This window comes from Nipponia nippon, unplaced genomic scaffold, assembly GCF_047370975.1.
Source record: "Nipponia nippon isolate SJK-2023a ecotype South Korea unplaced genomic scaffold, ASM4737097v1 scaffold_8, whole genome shotgun sequence".
Lineage (NCBI taxonomy): Eukaryota > Metazoa > Chordata > Aves > Pelecaniformes > Threskiornithidae > Nipponia > Nipponia nippon.
In genome coordinates, this window is record NW_028262402.1 from 25686452 (window position 1) to 25701486 (window position 15035).

The 15035-nt window shown below is 37.4% G+C and overlaps 1 protein-coding gene across 3 annotated transcripts in view; it reads left to right on the top strand.

Moving 5' to 3' along the window:
* ADAMTS19 (ADAM metallopeptidase with thrombospondin type 1 motif 19) overlaps nt 1–14146 on the top strand; it is a 156133-nt gene extending 141987 nt beyond the window's left edge. For all 3 annotated transcript variants that reach the window (XM_087741948.1, XM_087741949.1, XM_087741950.1), the window contains 2 exons: nt 10716–10893; nt 13913–14146. In XM_087741948.1, the coding sequence (XP_087598074.1) occupies nt 10716–10893; nt 13913–14064 (330 nt within the window). In that variant the 3' untranslated portion in view covers nt 14065–14146. The remainder of the gene's footprint in view (nt 1–10715; nt 10894–13912) is intronic.
* The last annotated feature ends 889 nt before the right edge of the window (nt 14147–15035 follow it).

Genomic DNA, 15035 nt, shown 5'->3' on the forward strand with positions numbered 1-15035 from the left:
TGCCGTAAAACAGAATTCACCTAAAAGTAATGATCATTCTTTGGTAAGTTTATCACAGGATCACAAGAACTCAGGTCAACATTGTCTGTCTCCTGGCCCTCTGATAGCTCCCTCAGGACAGTCATGCTTTTGGGTGACCTCATCATACATAATGAAAGTGTTACACTTCAGTATGGTTTTCCTACTAATAAAGCAGTTAGAATAATTTTCTGGAAATCCATTTTATTCCAATGAAGAATGTGTTTAGACATTTTGAAGAGAAAATTAACTGGTGGAAGTTTTATTGATAGTTGTAAGTTATTCTTCTACTTCATTTTCTCTGTTTCTCTTTTAAGGTTTTTATTTCAAAAGTAATGACTCATGTGTGGGATCGTGGTATTTCAGCAAAAAAAAAGTCCTTAAAGGTTCAGTTTCCCCATAAACTCTCAATTTGTTGTGTTTTTTTTTTTTTTTTAATATCCTTCATACCCATTTAGCTGAGTTACCTGCTATCATTTCAGATCTTCTTGATTTAAAATTTGGTAGATATCATCATAGAATCATAGAATGCTTTGGGATGGAAGAGACCTTTAAAAGTCATCTAGTCCATCCCCCCTGCAATTGGCAGGGACATTACAACTAGATCAGGTTGCTCAGAGCCCCATCCAACCTGTCCTTCAATCTTTCCATTGAACCTCATTCTATGGGGCATCTACCACCTCCCTGGGCAACCTGTTCCAGTGTTTCACCACCCTCATTGTTAAAAATTTCTTCCTTATATCTAGTCTGAATCTACCCTATTTTAGTTTAAAACCATTACCCCTTGTCCTAGCGCTATTGGCCCTGCTAAAAAGTCTGTACCCATCTTTCTTATAAACACCCTTTAAGTACTGAAAGGCTGCAATAAGGTCTCCCCGCAGCCTTCTCTTCTCCAGGCTGAACAACCCCAGCTCTTTCAGCCTTTCCTCATAAAAGAGGTGTTCCATCCCTCTGATCATTTTTGTGGCCCTCCTCTGGACCCGCTCCAACAGGTCTGTGTCCTTCCTGTGCTGAGGACTCCAGAGCTGGACGCAGTACTCTAGGTGGGGTCTCACCAGAGCAGAGTAGAGGGGCAGAATCCCCTCCCTCGACCTGCTGGCCATGCTTCTTTTGATGCAGCCCAGGATTTGGTTGGCTTTCTGGACTGCGAGAGCACATTTCTGGCTCATGTCCAGCTTTTCATCTACCAGTGCCCCCAAGTCCTTCTCCTCAGGGCTGCTCTCCATCCCTTCGTCCCCCAGCCTGTATTGATACCGGGGATCACCCCGACCCAGGTGCAGGACCTTGCACTTGTCCTTGTTGAACCTCATGAGGGTCGCACAGGCCCACTTCTCCAGCTTGTCCAGGTCCTTCTGAATGTCATCCCATCCCTCTGGCATGTCAAATGCACCACTCAGCTTGGTGTCATCTGCAAACTTGCTGAGGGTGCACTCGATCCCGCTGTCTTATGTCATTGATGAAGATATTGAACAGCACTGGCCGTAATATGGACCCCTGAGGGAAACCGCTCGTCACTGCTCTCCATCTGGACATTGAGCCATTGACCACTACCCTCTGGATGCAACCATCCAGCCAATTCTTTATCCACTGAACAGTCCACCCATCAAATCCATATCTTTCCAATTTAGAGAGAAGGATATTGTGGGGGACTGTGTCAAAGGCCTTACAGAAGTCCAGATAGATGACATCTGTAGCTTTTCTCTTGTCCACTGATTTAGTCACTCCATCATAGAAGGCCACTAGGTTGGCCAGGCAGGACTTACCCTTGGTGAAGCCATGCTGGCTGTCTCGAATCACCTCCCTGTCCTCCATGTGCCTTAGCATAGCTTCTAGGAGGATCTGTTCCATGATCTTCCAAGGCTCAGAGGTGAGGCTGACAGGTCGGTAGTTCCCAGGGTCCTCCTTTTTACCCTTTTTAAAAATGGGTAATATTTCCCTTTTTCCAGTCCCCAGGGACTTCACCTGACTGCCATGACTTTTCAAATATCATGAAGAGTGGCTTGGCAACTACATCAGCCAGTTCCCTCAGGACTCTGGGATGCATCTAGTCAGGACCCATAGACTTATGTACTTAGGTAAATAGTGAATGGAAGTAAAGTCATTGTTAGGGATGAGCTCTTTCTTTTACTTAAAATACTACTGGAAGAACTTGAGAGTGCTACATAGTGTAATGCTATTTAAAAGCAAATACTTAATTTTATCTGGTACAAAACAGCTTTTTGACATATTTTTTTTTTTATTTCTGAAAAGTAAATAGATAAAATAGTAGAAATTTTGAAGAGAAATGGATTTCTTCAACTTTTTTTTCCCCCTCCTATGGCATTTCCTTTATGTTCTTAATGGGTTCTTTGAATTGTCTTTTCATTAGAAATGCCATAATCCTTTAATTACATTTTTGTGCTGATGAGCTATGCTTTTCCCTGCAAGGTTTTCTACAGAGCAGCAGGCCAGCATTGTTATATATGCTAACATTAAATTGTATACTCAAAGGCTAGTATTTCAAGTTCTTTCTAAGAGTTCATTTTCATCAGTCCAGAATGACATACTACAATTAATTTCATCAGAAAGATAAAGGTAATTACGAGGTGGTCAGATCTAACTGCTTCCGGATTCTTGTTTGCGTGTTTGATAGTTATAATCAATGGAAAGTAATCTGCCAAAATACCCTGCAGTGATATCTCAGATATGAAAGTGTGAGATATTATGTCTTATTCATCACTGAACACTAATGGCAATAATATATATAGTATGCCATATAAAAGACTTTTTACAAAGTGTTGGCAGTATAATATGGAGTCTAATCCACTAACTGTGAATCCTCTTACAGAGTTATGAGTTGCATCTGTACAACCAGTTTTATTGCATGGCTCTAACAAATAATTGCTGACATACTTTAAAAGTAACATACAGCCTTAGGCAAACCTTTATTATCTTTAGAATTGATAAAATATCCATAAAGACATTTAAAAACAAGCCATAGTTCTGTAAAGGTGCTATTGACTGGAGTTGTTTGTTTCCTTGGCTGGAGGGTAAAGATTCTAAAGAAATGGTGCTCTTGCAGTTTGCTTTCACTGCCCTCATCTCAGAATATCACAACCATCACAGATCTATTTTATAAAAAAAATTAAGCTGAATATTTGGTTTCAGTTTTGTGTCTGTGTTGCCTTCAGAAACCATGAAGGATAAATACAATTTACAGAACTAGGAAAATAAAAGCTAAAGCTTCACATCACTGAGAAGCATGGAAATAATTTTATGGTTGTCTAATAAATCTATAAGTTGTAATGGTCTTCAGTCAATTTAGAGAGTATGTCACATTTAAGCTTAAGCCGGGATACACATTTTGCCTGGCACCTTTACATGAAAAAAAGAGATAATAATGTGGTGGTGAAACTGTTGACTTGAGTTTTGGACCAATTGCCTAACTCTTTTTTTTTTTTTTAATAGAAAAGTCAAGCTTGCCCTGCAATTTAAAAAATGTTCTTTGAGGATATATTTGTATATTATCAATAAGTCCAAACATCTCTACTTTTTACTGTAGAATACTGCAGCCATGTAGAATGCTGGTGTGTAATTAATCATTTGTCAGCATTCACCAGATTATTTTTTGTAAAATCCACCAGTGTTCTGGTGTCAAATACTATTTTAAAATGTGTCTAAGGTCCTAAATAAGAATAAAGAACTCATTTTTCAGGTGGAAGTATGCTTAAAATGGTCTTACAACTTGAATGTGTTTTTGTGTTAAATATAGACCTATAGAACGTATAAATACAAAATTGAAAATTATGTGAAAGGAAAGTACATCTGGAGCATACAGAGAAACATCGCTTCCTATATCTATTACAGTATTACAGTTTTTGTCCATTCTTTGACATAGATCGTTAATGATGAGAGAAGAATGCTGATACCTTCCTTGATTTGGGGGAGACATGAGAGGCTGTCATACAGTGTTGTTTTCATGGATCAGGACTCCAGGTTGTCATACACGGGATTTTTGCAGCTTAATGCTGAAGTTTAGTCTTCACTTTGAAGCTTTCAGGAACTTTCATCTTAGTATTTTTTTGGAAGATAACACAATCATAATCAGGTTTCTGTTTGTGGAGGAAAGGAAAATCTTCATGATAGAAGCTTTTAAGTCAGTATAGAGCTGGTGGAAGAATACACCATAAAAAAATACCCTTCCCTTTTGCTCTTTTTCTGGTTCCAGAGGGATCCAGATCTATCCTGTGTGCCATGTTAGAAAACTCTTTAGTCTTGCAAGAAATTTTCCCTTCAAAATTCAAGGGTCTTCTAACCATTCCTTGTATAGTCCAGTAAGAAGTGTATTGTGGCATCAGCCTTCCCTGAGCTTGGGGAGATTCTTGTCCCACCAGTACTTCTCTAAGCGGGTTTCCTAAATGAACTAGTAAGTCCAACTGTCCTAACAAAACAATCTAGTTTCATTGGGACAATCAAGATTTTTAAATCATGAAGTGGGTGAGTGTGTTTCATTAGTTGATCCAAGAAAGAAATTGGGGAACTGAACCTGGATTTCAAATATAGACAAAGAATTTGCCACTTCCGAGCTGAGTCCAGCAAGTCTGTTAAGATTGAAGCCTATCAAACCTTACTGTTGATTCAGAGTAAATGAGTAATTACATTCTCAAGAATAGATTTATATATACTGTCCTAGAAAAAAATTGGGTTTTGTTGTTTCATTAATAATTATATTACACCAAATTCTATGTGGTTTTTCTCAACCAGATTTTACTTGTAAAGTTTCAGTTGCTTCTTGTCTTGTTACCAAAGGCAGTTTCGCATCATCCACCAAACAACTGCATTGTTCTGCATGGGAAGCTAACAAGGATTTTAAAAAAAAAAAAAAAAGAAATAAAAAAGAAAGGTCCAGATTCTTGAGATGAGGTGATGAGAGATAGGAACCCTATCTCTAGCCCAGTTTCTCAAACGTGAGCTGGGGCTCTGTCTACCTTACTTTAAAATCTTATCTCTTTTGAACAGTTATCCAGTACTAATTACTACTCCAGAAAGAAGAGCTAGAAAAAAAAATAAGGGGGGGAAAAGAAGAAAAAAAAAAAAAAGGAGAAAAGAAAAACAAAATAAATAAGGACAACTCAAACTTGGTAAACTTAGGAGAGACCAACAGCAAAATTTTTTCAGCTAAACTTAGTACAAGTTCTGAATTTTAAATTTGGCATTCACATACTGAGGTGTTGGGTGTGTCAGAAATGAGAGAGGCAGAAAAACCTTCCTGGAAATGGTGCATGGGAGAACTCAAACTCCATCTTATGTTTGGATCCATTAGTCCGTCTTTTGGTATTAGTTACACTATTCACAAATGCCTTTATTAAAAAAAAAAAAAAAAGCTCTTAAATAAGCTGCAGATCATTTGCTTTAGTAACCTTTAAGAATATTGCTAAACTCAGTATAAAGTCTTTGTTGAAAACAAATGCACCACTTCATCCACTACCTGTCTTCAAAAGTAAACTTCATAAAAATACAAGATACATGAAAAGATTGCCAGCATGTCAGCAAATATGAATCCTGTTGCTAAAGTCTGATTGCTTGCTATCCTTGTTTCACACTCACTTTATGAAAAGGTTGAAACAGCTTAAATGCTGGAACTGATGAACCTATACATAAATGATTAGGAATGCTCTGCTAATAATTTCCAGTAGAACTCATCACTGAGTTTCCTTATGAGCACATCACTCTCTGCTTTGAATGCTACTTAGACTTGTAAAAACCTTTTATTGAACAATCCATTTATTCTTGAAAATAAATTGTCCAAGTCAATTCTGTTAATATTGTCACAGATTGAGTTTTTCATTGTGGATTGTATCAGCCTCTACAGTGATTGCCTGTTGTCTTGGCAGAAAGATGCATTTTGACCGTTACTGTCTGCCAGTGACAATTTTCCCCTTAATTTAGGAATTCCTAGTTCTTATGAAGGCCAGCTGGAAGCAGCTAAGGCATTACAGCACCTTCCTCAGCTGTTGGCCTTGGGAATATATATTCTCTCCAGAATATATATCTTTGGCAGGGAACAGAAAGAAGGAATCTTGGGTAACGGGTGTGCATGCCAAGTGTAAGGATTGTTATATTTAACGCCTAGGATTCTGTCCTTGAAATTATGTCTAAAAGAAGTTCAAAAGTAGGACAAAATTCAAACAGGATGGGTAGATTTTATTTGAAAGAAAGAAAAACTATCAAAAAAAATAACTGTTAACTATATTTATCCAGGAATTTTTTGTAATCTTTAACAGGAATGTTTTACATGTCTTGCTGCTTGAACGGTTTTACAGTACCTTTAGGACTATGTCCAAAATGCACAGATTAACAACCACATAAAAAACCTCTGGCTGCATATTAGAACATTTAGTCTAAAACTGCAAACACAGTTGTCCTATGGGAATTTTTGCTAATCAGCTACATGGCCTTAAAGTATAGGTCATCTGAACAGTCAGAAGTAAAATGTAATTAACCACCGCAAAAATAAAGTGTAGCATTGTGCAAGAGTGACATGTGGGAGGTGGGGGGGTAGGAGAGCTATAGAAAAGTATTCTTTATTCACTAGTAATAAAAGCTGTGGGTTGGAATTAATCTGAGATCTGCTGAACTGATGAAAGTTGCTACAGATTGGTTTGGAATGTGCATTTTCTGTAAATTTTATATACGAAAGCTTTATATTAATATATATATTTATACATAAAAACATGGAAAATACAAGCAGTTTTGACAGATAGATTGCTTTCTGATTAAATTCACTGTTTAATATGTAAAAGTGAAAGTATTTTTTGTTTGCTGTAAATTGAAAGCTTTGTTACAGTTTTAAACATGGAAACTCCAGAATTATACAGGAGCTATGCAGCTTCAGCTACATACCACAAGTGCTCCCTAAAATGTGACAGCTGCACATCCAGTGAGAGGTATTTGCCTCCGGTTGAATATTTTCAGGGAGAGAAGTCCAAAAGTGAGGCAAGCTTAGGAGACAGTTTTGGAAGAGTCTGCTTCAGCTAGAATGTACACATGCATATGCAGTAAAATGAGGATCAGAGCTGTTGCTCTGAGTCACATCTAGCTGGTTTGCAGAAGTTGAATTGTCTCCTAGTGAAATTGGACCAAGTCCATACCTTTGCATAGTGAAAAAGAAAAATATTATGGATGCCTTTTATTCTCCAATATCCAGTGGCTGTTCTCAGTTATGCCAGCAGTTGGCTGGTGTGTATGCGGCACAAATTCACGTTTAAGACCACTTCGTGGAGACAAACAGAAGTCTCACTGTTTGCCTGTGTAGCTAGCAAATGCACTGCTAAATGCCATACCTGAAGTGTGTTTTCCCTGTTTCACACTATTTCGTACTACTTTGAATGTGAAGTAATATAGATTAAAAAGATATTATTTTTTCTGGCTTCCAATCAGTAGAATTCTTAATTCTGAAGTCAGACACTGCTGCTGATGATGATGTGTGAACAGGGAAGAGCACAGCTTGAGTATCAGATCCCTGGTTGATTTTAAAACACCAGTGGTTTGGAAAAAACTCTCTTTACTTGTAAACTGATCAGGCTGGCTTTGAAAGTTTTGGATTGCAAATTAATGTGGTAGCCCTGCCTCTTCACAATTTTCCCCAAACATCTTACAAAACTTAATAAAAATTCTCAATTTTATAAAATAAGAATAAATACAAAGTTAAAAATTAGTACATTTCTGTGAAAAGAAAAGAAGATAAAACAGAAGGCAAATTTCTTTCTTTATTTTCTGCTTTGCCACATATTTCCTATACGAAGTGAGACGTTTCGCTTTATCTTCCTTTAGTGTCAGTTCCTTCCTCTAAAGCTGGGATGTTAATAAGTAGGTCATGCAAGACTAAAATTAATTGTTTGCAGGATGTATACATCTTTGGATAGAAAACTACATTGTAATGCTTCATAGCTCTCTTTAAAATATCTCACAAAGGCCAGTAGCAGCTCAGTCATTAAAGGAATGTTAATTCACCAATTAAGATTTTAATGCCAAAATCTTGCCAAATTCTGCATAGAAACTCAGGGCCTAAACATTCATTAGCCAAGAGACAGATCTGTCTGCTTGTTGCATATTGTCTCAGTTGCAGTCACAAGAAGCTTTCAGGCCAGAGCTCCTTTGATATAGAGAAGATATGACTGCTGTCAGAGTGCTCTCCACAAAGGCACCTGCATACATGAATTGTTATGCATTATCAGTTAGTAGGTAAACCATTGGAGCCCATTTTGTCAGCAGAAGTCTAGTGATTTCAAGTTCCATTCTCCCCTCCAGTGCTCCAGATGGCTAGATTGCACCTACTCATTTTAGGATAACCAAAGGTTAAGGGCAGATGAATTATTTTTAGGAGATCTCATGTACCAGATCCACCTGCCTGTCCTGTCCTCCTCCTCTGATAAAAGAAGATACATACATACTACAAGCTCACACATACTCTAGCTTTGGTTAATAAACATGCAAGTGTTTTACTGAAGGGAAAAAAATACAATAGTGTGTGGAAAATTACTCTAAGATCATTGTGATAATCTTTAAAGATTATCTTCATCATATTACCTTCATCTTTCCTTCATTCTCAGGTTTTGGGCTCTTTTGTGTTCTTGGGATTTTTTTTTTAATTTTGCCATACCATTGTCTCACTTGCTATTCCATTAAAATATTCCAAAGAGAAACGTCTCTGAAATTATGGAGAGAGGAATCCAAGAAGTGGCTAGAATTTTGCCGAGATTAAGACTGACGTTCTGGCTGCTCTTGGTGATTAAATTTGGGTATGCATATGTGTGATTATACATGTTTACCATGTGCATAATGTTGGCCATTATAGGAAGTCAGATTATTTTTAGCTACACAGGGAAAAGGCAGAGAATTCAGGAAAAGGAATTCTGTTGAGACGCTTTTTCTCATGCAATTTAAAAGTAGTATACTAAATTCAAAGTTGATGACAGACTTCTACTTTGAAAAGACTTCAGTACTAGCTGGATTTCCTCCTGTAAACAGCATATTTGTTCATATGTTAAGCTGTGGTTGTTATTGAATACAAAATTATGTATTTATAATTGAATGTCTTTGCATGCCTTGGCTCATGCAGGCTGTATCTGATTAACTTTGCAAGAAATTGTAGTTTTTGATTGACTTCATGGAGTTACTCCTGATATACATCACTGAAAACAGAAGCAAAATCAATTCCACTTGCTGCCTCTGTAGAATGCCAGTGTTTGATTTCATGTGGTTACAAGTTGAAGTGTGCTTTGAACCTTGTTCAGTCCCTTGTGAAAACACCCTTCAAGTGTGTATCCTGGTCTCTTGTACCTCTCTTGGAGTCTTATGAGTCCAAAAGACATGAGTCTCACTTCTCTTGATCTATATATTCAGGTGCAAGCCCTCTGTTTTCCATTTGGCATGTGTAAATCTTTCCTCCAAGTAACAGTGTTTAAAATGTCACTCAAAAACACATAGATAACAAAACTAAAGGGTAAAAACCCCTTTAGTGTTTCCTACAGTCAAAATTTATTCTTTCTTTTGAGAAAACTATACTTCTCCATCTCCATCTTGAGACAGGGTGGTTGGGAAACTTCTTTTGATATAGCACCCTCTCCTTGTCTTTCTCTCTCATTTCAATATTTTTTCAGCTGCTTCTTGAAGCCTCCTGAGGAAATGTGTTCTGAATATTTATGTAATTAAGATTTTCTAGAATAAAAATATATTTCAGAATTATGTGGATGGTAGTGACATAAATTTTCAGCCAGTGCTCATATCATTCATTGCAAGAAATTGATTAATATTTGAAGATGTCCTCTATAGTAAATTTCTCCAAAACTTAATGAAATTTGTGGGTACTTAAGTCAAAATCATTAGCAGGTAGGAGCAAATTGCAATATATAACTTTCTGAATGAATTTGTAGTTAAAGCAATAGAACATATGTCAATGGACATAAAAATAATTCATGACCTGTGAAATTTTGTTCACAAAAAGTCAGCAAAGCGGAAAGCATGTATTTTGTTGATTTGGAATAGGTTTTCTATGCATCTGTACAGCACTGCCCAAGTTTTCATTCTAATATATTATTACTGTGATAGAAGCAGAACGTTACCGTCATTACAGTGCTCAGCTGTTTTGTTTTCTTACCTCATTCTCTGTGGCAACAAGACAGGAACGCTGATTACAGGCCAGCCAGCATGTCTCATGTTGTGTATGTCATTTGTGGGACACATAAAAACATGAAGATGTGACACAAAGCCAGGAGGCATACACTCTGCTCAGTAGAAAGAGCACTTTTGCACTGGCAGGAGTAATGGCTTAATTAAAAATGCTTCTCTCTGTCAGTGTCTGTGAGCATTTTCTTTTATTCCATCACTTTCACCTCTAATAAGAGTAAATTGGGATACAGATACAGGAGAGCAGTCTTTGCTCCCTTCAGGCATATTGCTGTGTTTCAGTTTCGTGACAGGCTCTACAAAATGGACCTTGACAGCAACAGTATGCTGGAATCAGTCCTTCAGTAGATACTGCCAATTTATTTGTGCTTTTTAAATTGATTTTCATTTAGTTAATGGAATGGAAGGCAGAAATCTTGGAATGCTGACAACTGAAGGAGTAGCCACTGACTTCACCTGGACTGGCATTTCACCTTCATGTTTAGGCAAAAATAGCTTTCGAATGAATGTGTGTCTTCTGTGTGTTCCAGTGCTCCGTCACCTGTGGCAAAGGGATGCAGTCCCGAGTCATCCAGTGCATGCACAAGATCACGGGAAGGCATGGCAATGAATGCTTTTCCTCAGAAAAGCCTGCAGCCTACAGACCCTGTCATCTCCACCCCTGCAACGAGAAAATTAATGTTAACACAATAACATCACCCAGGCTAGGTAAGCAGTCAAAATGACACATTGGCACTGGAAATCTCTTTTTAGTTCTTTCTCTCCATAGAGTAATGATGATCCCAGTTTAAAAACAGAAGGCTAGGACTCAAGAGATGTAAATTCTATGCAGAGACTCCTCTCTCTGCCTCAGTTTTCCAGTGTGTACATCAGAGACTGTACCTCAGAATGGTGAAGGGTTTTGTTGTTCAAGGAAGGACCATATTATGGGACTGTATGATATGGACACAAAACATCCGAGATGACAATATGTTTATATTAGAGACATTATAAATATATTATATATGTTTATATATATTTGTCCACTCAATTTTATCAAACATTTCTAAAGTAAGAAAATACCTTGTTTTCTCCTTAAAAGCTCTGCGAACTACGCTCTTGTGATATTTGCGAGGTCAAGGAGGCCCTTATTTGTTCTTCAAATACAAATAGCAATTTCCACTTGTCTTTAGTTCAGACGTCTACAATGCCTGATGGATTAGGACATGTAAAGGAAATTTACTAACATGAAGAGATTTGCTGTTCCTGGAGGAACTCAGGTCTCTGTTGGTCTTAAAAAAATTATGTTACTGCATAACTACAGAACTGTTAATTCTGTTAATTGTTATTTCCTAGTGGGTTGTTGAGGATGGTCTTACCATTAGCTCCCCAAATCGTTCATCTGCTTCTTGAGCATGACTGGGGAATATTCAAAGGCTTGCTGTAAGACAGCATACCCTTTCCAGATGATTTTCCAGAGCCCTTGTTAAGAGAAACCCTCCTGTCAAATAGATTACTCCTGCATGGAAAGCAAATCTAACATTTCAGGCTGTGTGTAATCCTTCCTTTAAGTCAGTGAAGGGTATTTCTCTTTGAAGTTTTTAACCCTTAAACATTTCTGTGTAGTAGTCATTGTTTCAGTTTGCTGGATGAGATGGCAGCTGTTGCTGCTGATAAAGTACTTTGTACTTTATCTTTCTTTGTACAACAGATCTCTCAGAAACAACAGGCCATCAATCCATCACTGACACTTTCCCTCTAGTGGGGTATAGGCAGCTATGTGTCACAGAGTAAAGTGAATCACAAAGTTTCACAGAAAAAATACAGTGTCAGATTCAGTAAAATTTGAATTAATGTGAAGTGCACAGAAAAAGATTGGGCTCTGTTGTCCTTATAGAATGGATTATGTAGCACTGATGTTAGTAATATACAGGTCAACTTCATCCAGCGGGAGTCAGAATCCAGTCCAGTAGAAACATTAACATCTCCAAAATACAAAATGTGATGCTTCTCTTGAATATATTGACCATTTTGGCCTCCAGTTCCATTCCTATTATGCAGTATAGATCCTCTAGATTTGGGGGTAGGGCTAGCGGAAGCTGATGTGGATTGCACCATCTCTACTCTTTTATAAATATGCTCTCAGTTTCTCTTTCCCTTCTATTAAAAAAGGAGAGTAACTCAAATCTGTGAGATTTACTTTTTTTTCCGTTCAGTGTTTATGATGATTTTTGGATGTTGTCTTTTTCTTGTGCCCTGTTTTTCACTGTTTTCTCATATTAATTCCATGTATGCACTACAGCTTGAATAACTGAATGTGCAAAGACCCAAATTTGGTACCAGGGTCCTTCTATGATAAGCACTGTAAGTGCACTTTCATAAGTGAAACAGGTGGGTGGATTAACAGATGGCTTCACAAGAAAAAAGACCACATGCATGAAAATATGCCTGTTTTGTACAACAGGAATACAACAAAAGTCAGGCTTCTGCATCTGACTGTTTATGACTGCTAGAGAGAACCGAATACTTATAACAACCGTGGGAGAAGGTAGAGTAAATGAAACAGCAGCTTTTCAGGTTAAGGTGATGTCCTTGTCATTTTAGGTTTCTGAGGAAGAATTCGGTAGTCAGGGACTCCCACAGTTAGAAAGCAGGAACAGACTACTAATAGATCAACCTGAATAACAGGGTGAAGATAAGACATGAAAGATGTGAAGGTAAGGATTAATAGCCTGACCTTGACATGGAGGAGTGATTAAAAAGAGCGTGATGCAGTCAGACCAATGTATTGGAAGATAATTTAAAAAGAAAAACATTTTGAATGTACTTGGAAAGGAAAGAAAAAAGTCAGGAAGGTAAGAAATGCACAGTATTTGTGCATTTGAGAAGCACAAAATGCAATAATTGGACCTGGACAAGTGTATTTGCCAACATAACAACTGTCATTGATTCCGTACTCTAAGTTTCGTTTTTATAGATAAAATAGATTTCCATTACGAAATGTACCATGGGACTTGCTAACTGTCTTCAAACCTTGTAAGAGTGCCTCATAGTGTGGCATCTGTAGCAATTGAGCTAAAAGACAATATATTTCTGTTCCTTTGAACAAAGAAGCCATCATGTAGTTTTGTTCAATTTCCATTCATTGACAATGTGGCACAAAGTCTTGATTTCTTGAGCAAAAGCTGATCAAAAAACCAGCAGCAGTCTCCATGCTTTAATTCCTACATTTCCCTACCTGCCTGTAACAATGAAAAAATCCCCTTACAGGTGTCATTGAGAACTCCATTCTGGTATTATTCAAGCTGAGTCTTCCTGTTTTTCCAGTGGCAACTTCTGTCTCAGACCAAGGGCAGTTTCAGCTGGAGCTGCTGCTTTGTGTGGCTTTGCTGGAGCTGGCTCTGCAGCTCTTCCGCGTGGCCCTGGCCCTGGCCCCAGCCCGCCTCTCTATAGGGCTGAAAGATGAGCATCACTCTCTCATGAGGAGACAGCTGCATGACATTAAACCAAGTAGTTTCAATGCAACTTAATCCAATTCATAAATTAAGCTGGCCTTAAAAACTTGTAATGTTGAAAAATATTGACAGCAGGAGGATTTTTTTTTTTTACTTTCTTCTGTTGAATATCTACAACTATTCTCCTTTCCCTTCCCCAGATACTCTTCTGGTGTCCTTGTCACCTTTGCTACCTGATTCTTCACTAATAAATGTAACAGTAATGTATATTTGGTTTTGTTGTTGTTTCACAGCTGCTTTAACATTCAAATGCCTTGGAGACCAGTGGCCTGTGTACTGCAGAGTGATAAGAGAGAAGAACCTCTGTCAAGACATGAGGTGGTATCAGCGGTGCTGTGAGACGTGCAGGGACTTTTATGCGCAAAAAATGCAACAAAAGAGTTGACCTCTGTCAGGCTGGCTGGCTCTCAGCTCTTTGCAATCTTATTATTTATAAACACACACACACACGTACACACACACACGCACGCTTCTTCAGACCAAATATTATCAGATTACATATAATTTAATCAAATTAATTTATTTTTGCCTGCCAGACATCCTTAATTGTTATGGTTAGACAGCCAACTTGTTTTATCCTCTGACATTTTCATAATTAATTTTTATATGAACAATTTTGGATACATTTATCAGAATTTTTAAAAAATAGTAACTAGTATTTTAAATGTTTATTTTCAGTAGGGTCGTCTCTCTGTTGCCAAAAAAAAGTCATGTTATCTTGAATTTATTTTAATTTAGTTGAATAGTTTTGTTGTATATGGAAATAAAGCCCTTTTTAATTTTATTATATTTTTGGCATTCAGAGTCAGAATGATCTTGTGTATTTTGCAACAGATGTTGAGGTGAGTAAGCTAACATTATTGAGCAGGTTATTACAGAATGTATTGTGAAATCAGTTCATTTGATTTAGCAACATACTGAAGGGGATAATCTACTGTAACTTATAACATATTATAAACAAGAAAATTAAAATAGCTAAGTAGGGATTTTGATCATTCTCATGGACACATACTTGAACACAAGTATTGAATCAATGAAACACTGTAGAGGTTTACACTGAATCACTGTTGCACTGTTTGAGGTAGTGTAGAGAAATGCAGTCCTAGAACTTGTACCATCCTATGAATTCACGTCTGTACTGTTTTAACATGTCACTTGATTTTAAACGTTTTGAAACAAAAAACCCATGCCCGTCTATACCTTTGTGTGTCCTCTTGCAGATTTACAAATGGAAGAGTCCTTCCTCCTGCCACTTGTATGAATTAATCTGTTAAACATTTTCAGTTCTCTGTTGACAATTTAGAAAATAGCTTTGTAATACTACTTTAGTTTTATCTTTGTTTTATGAAAAAGTCT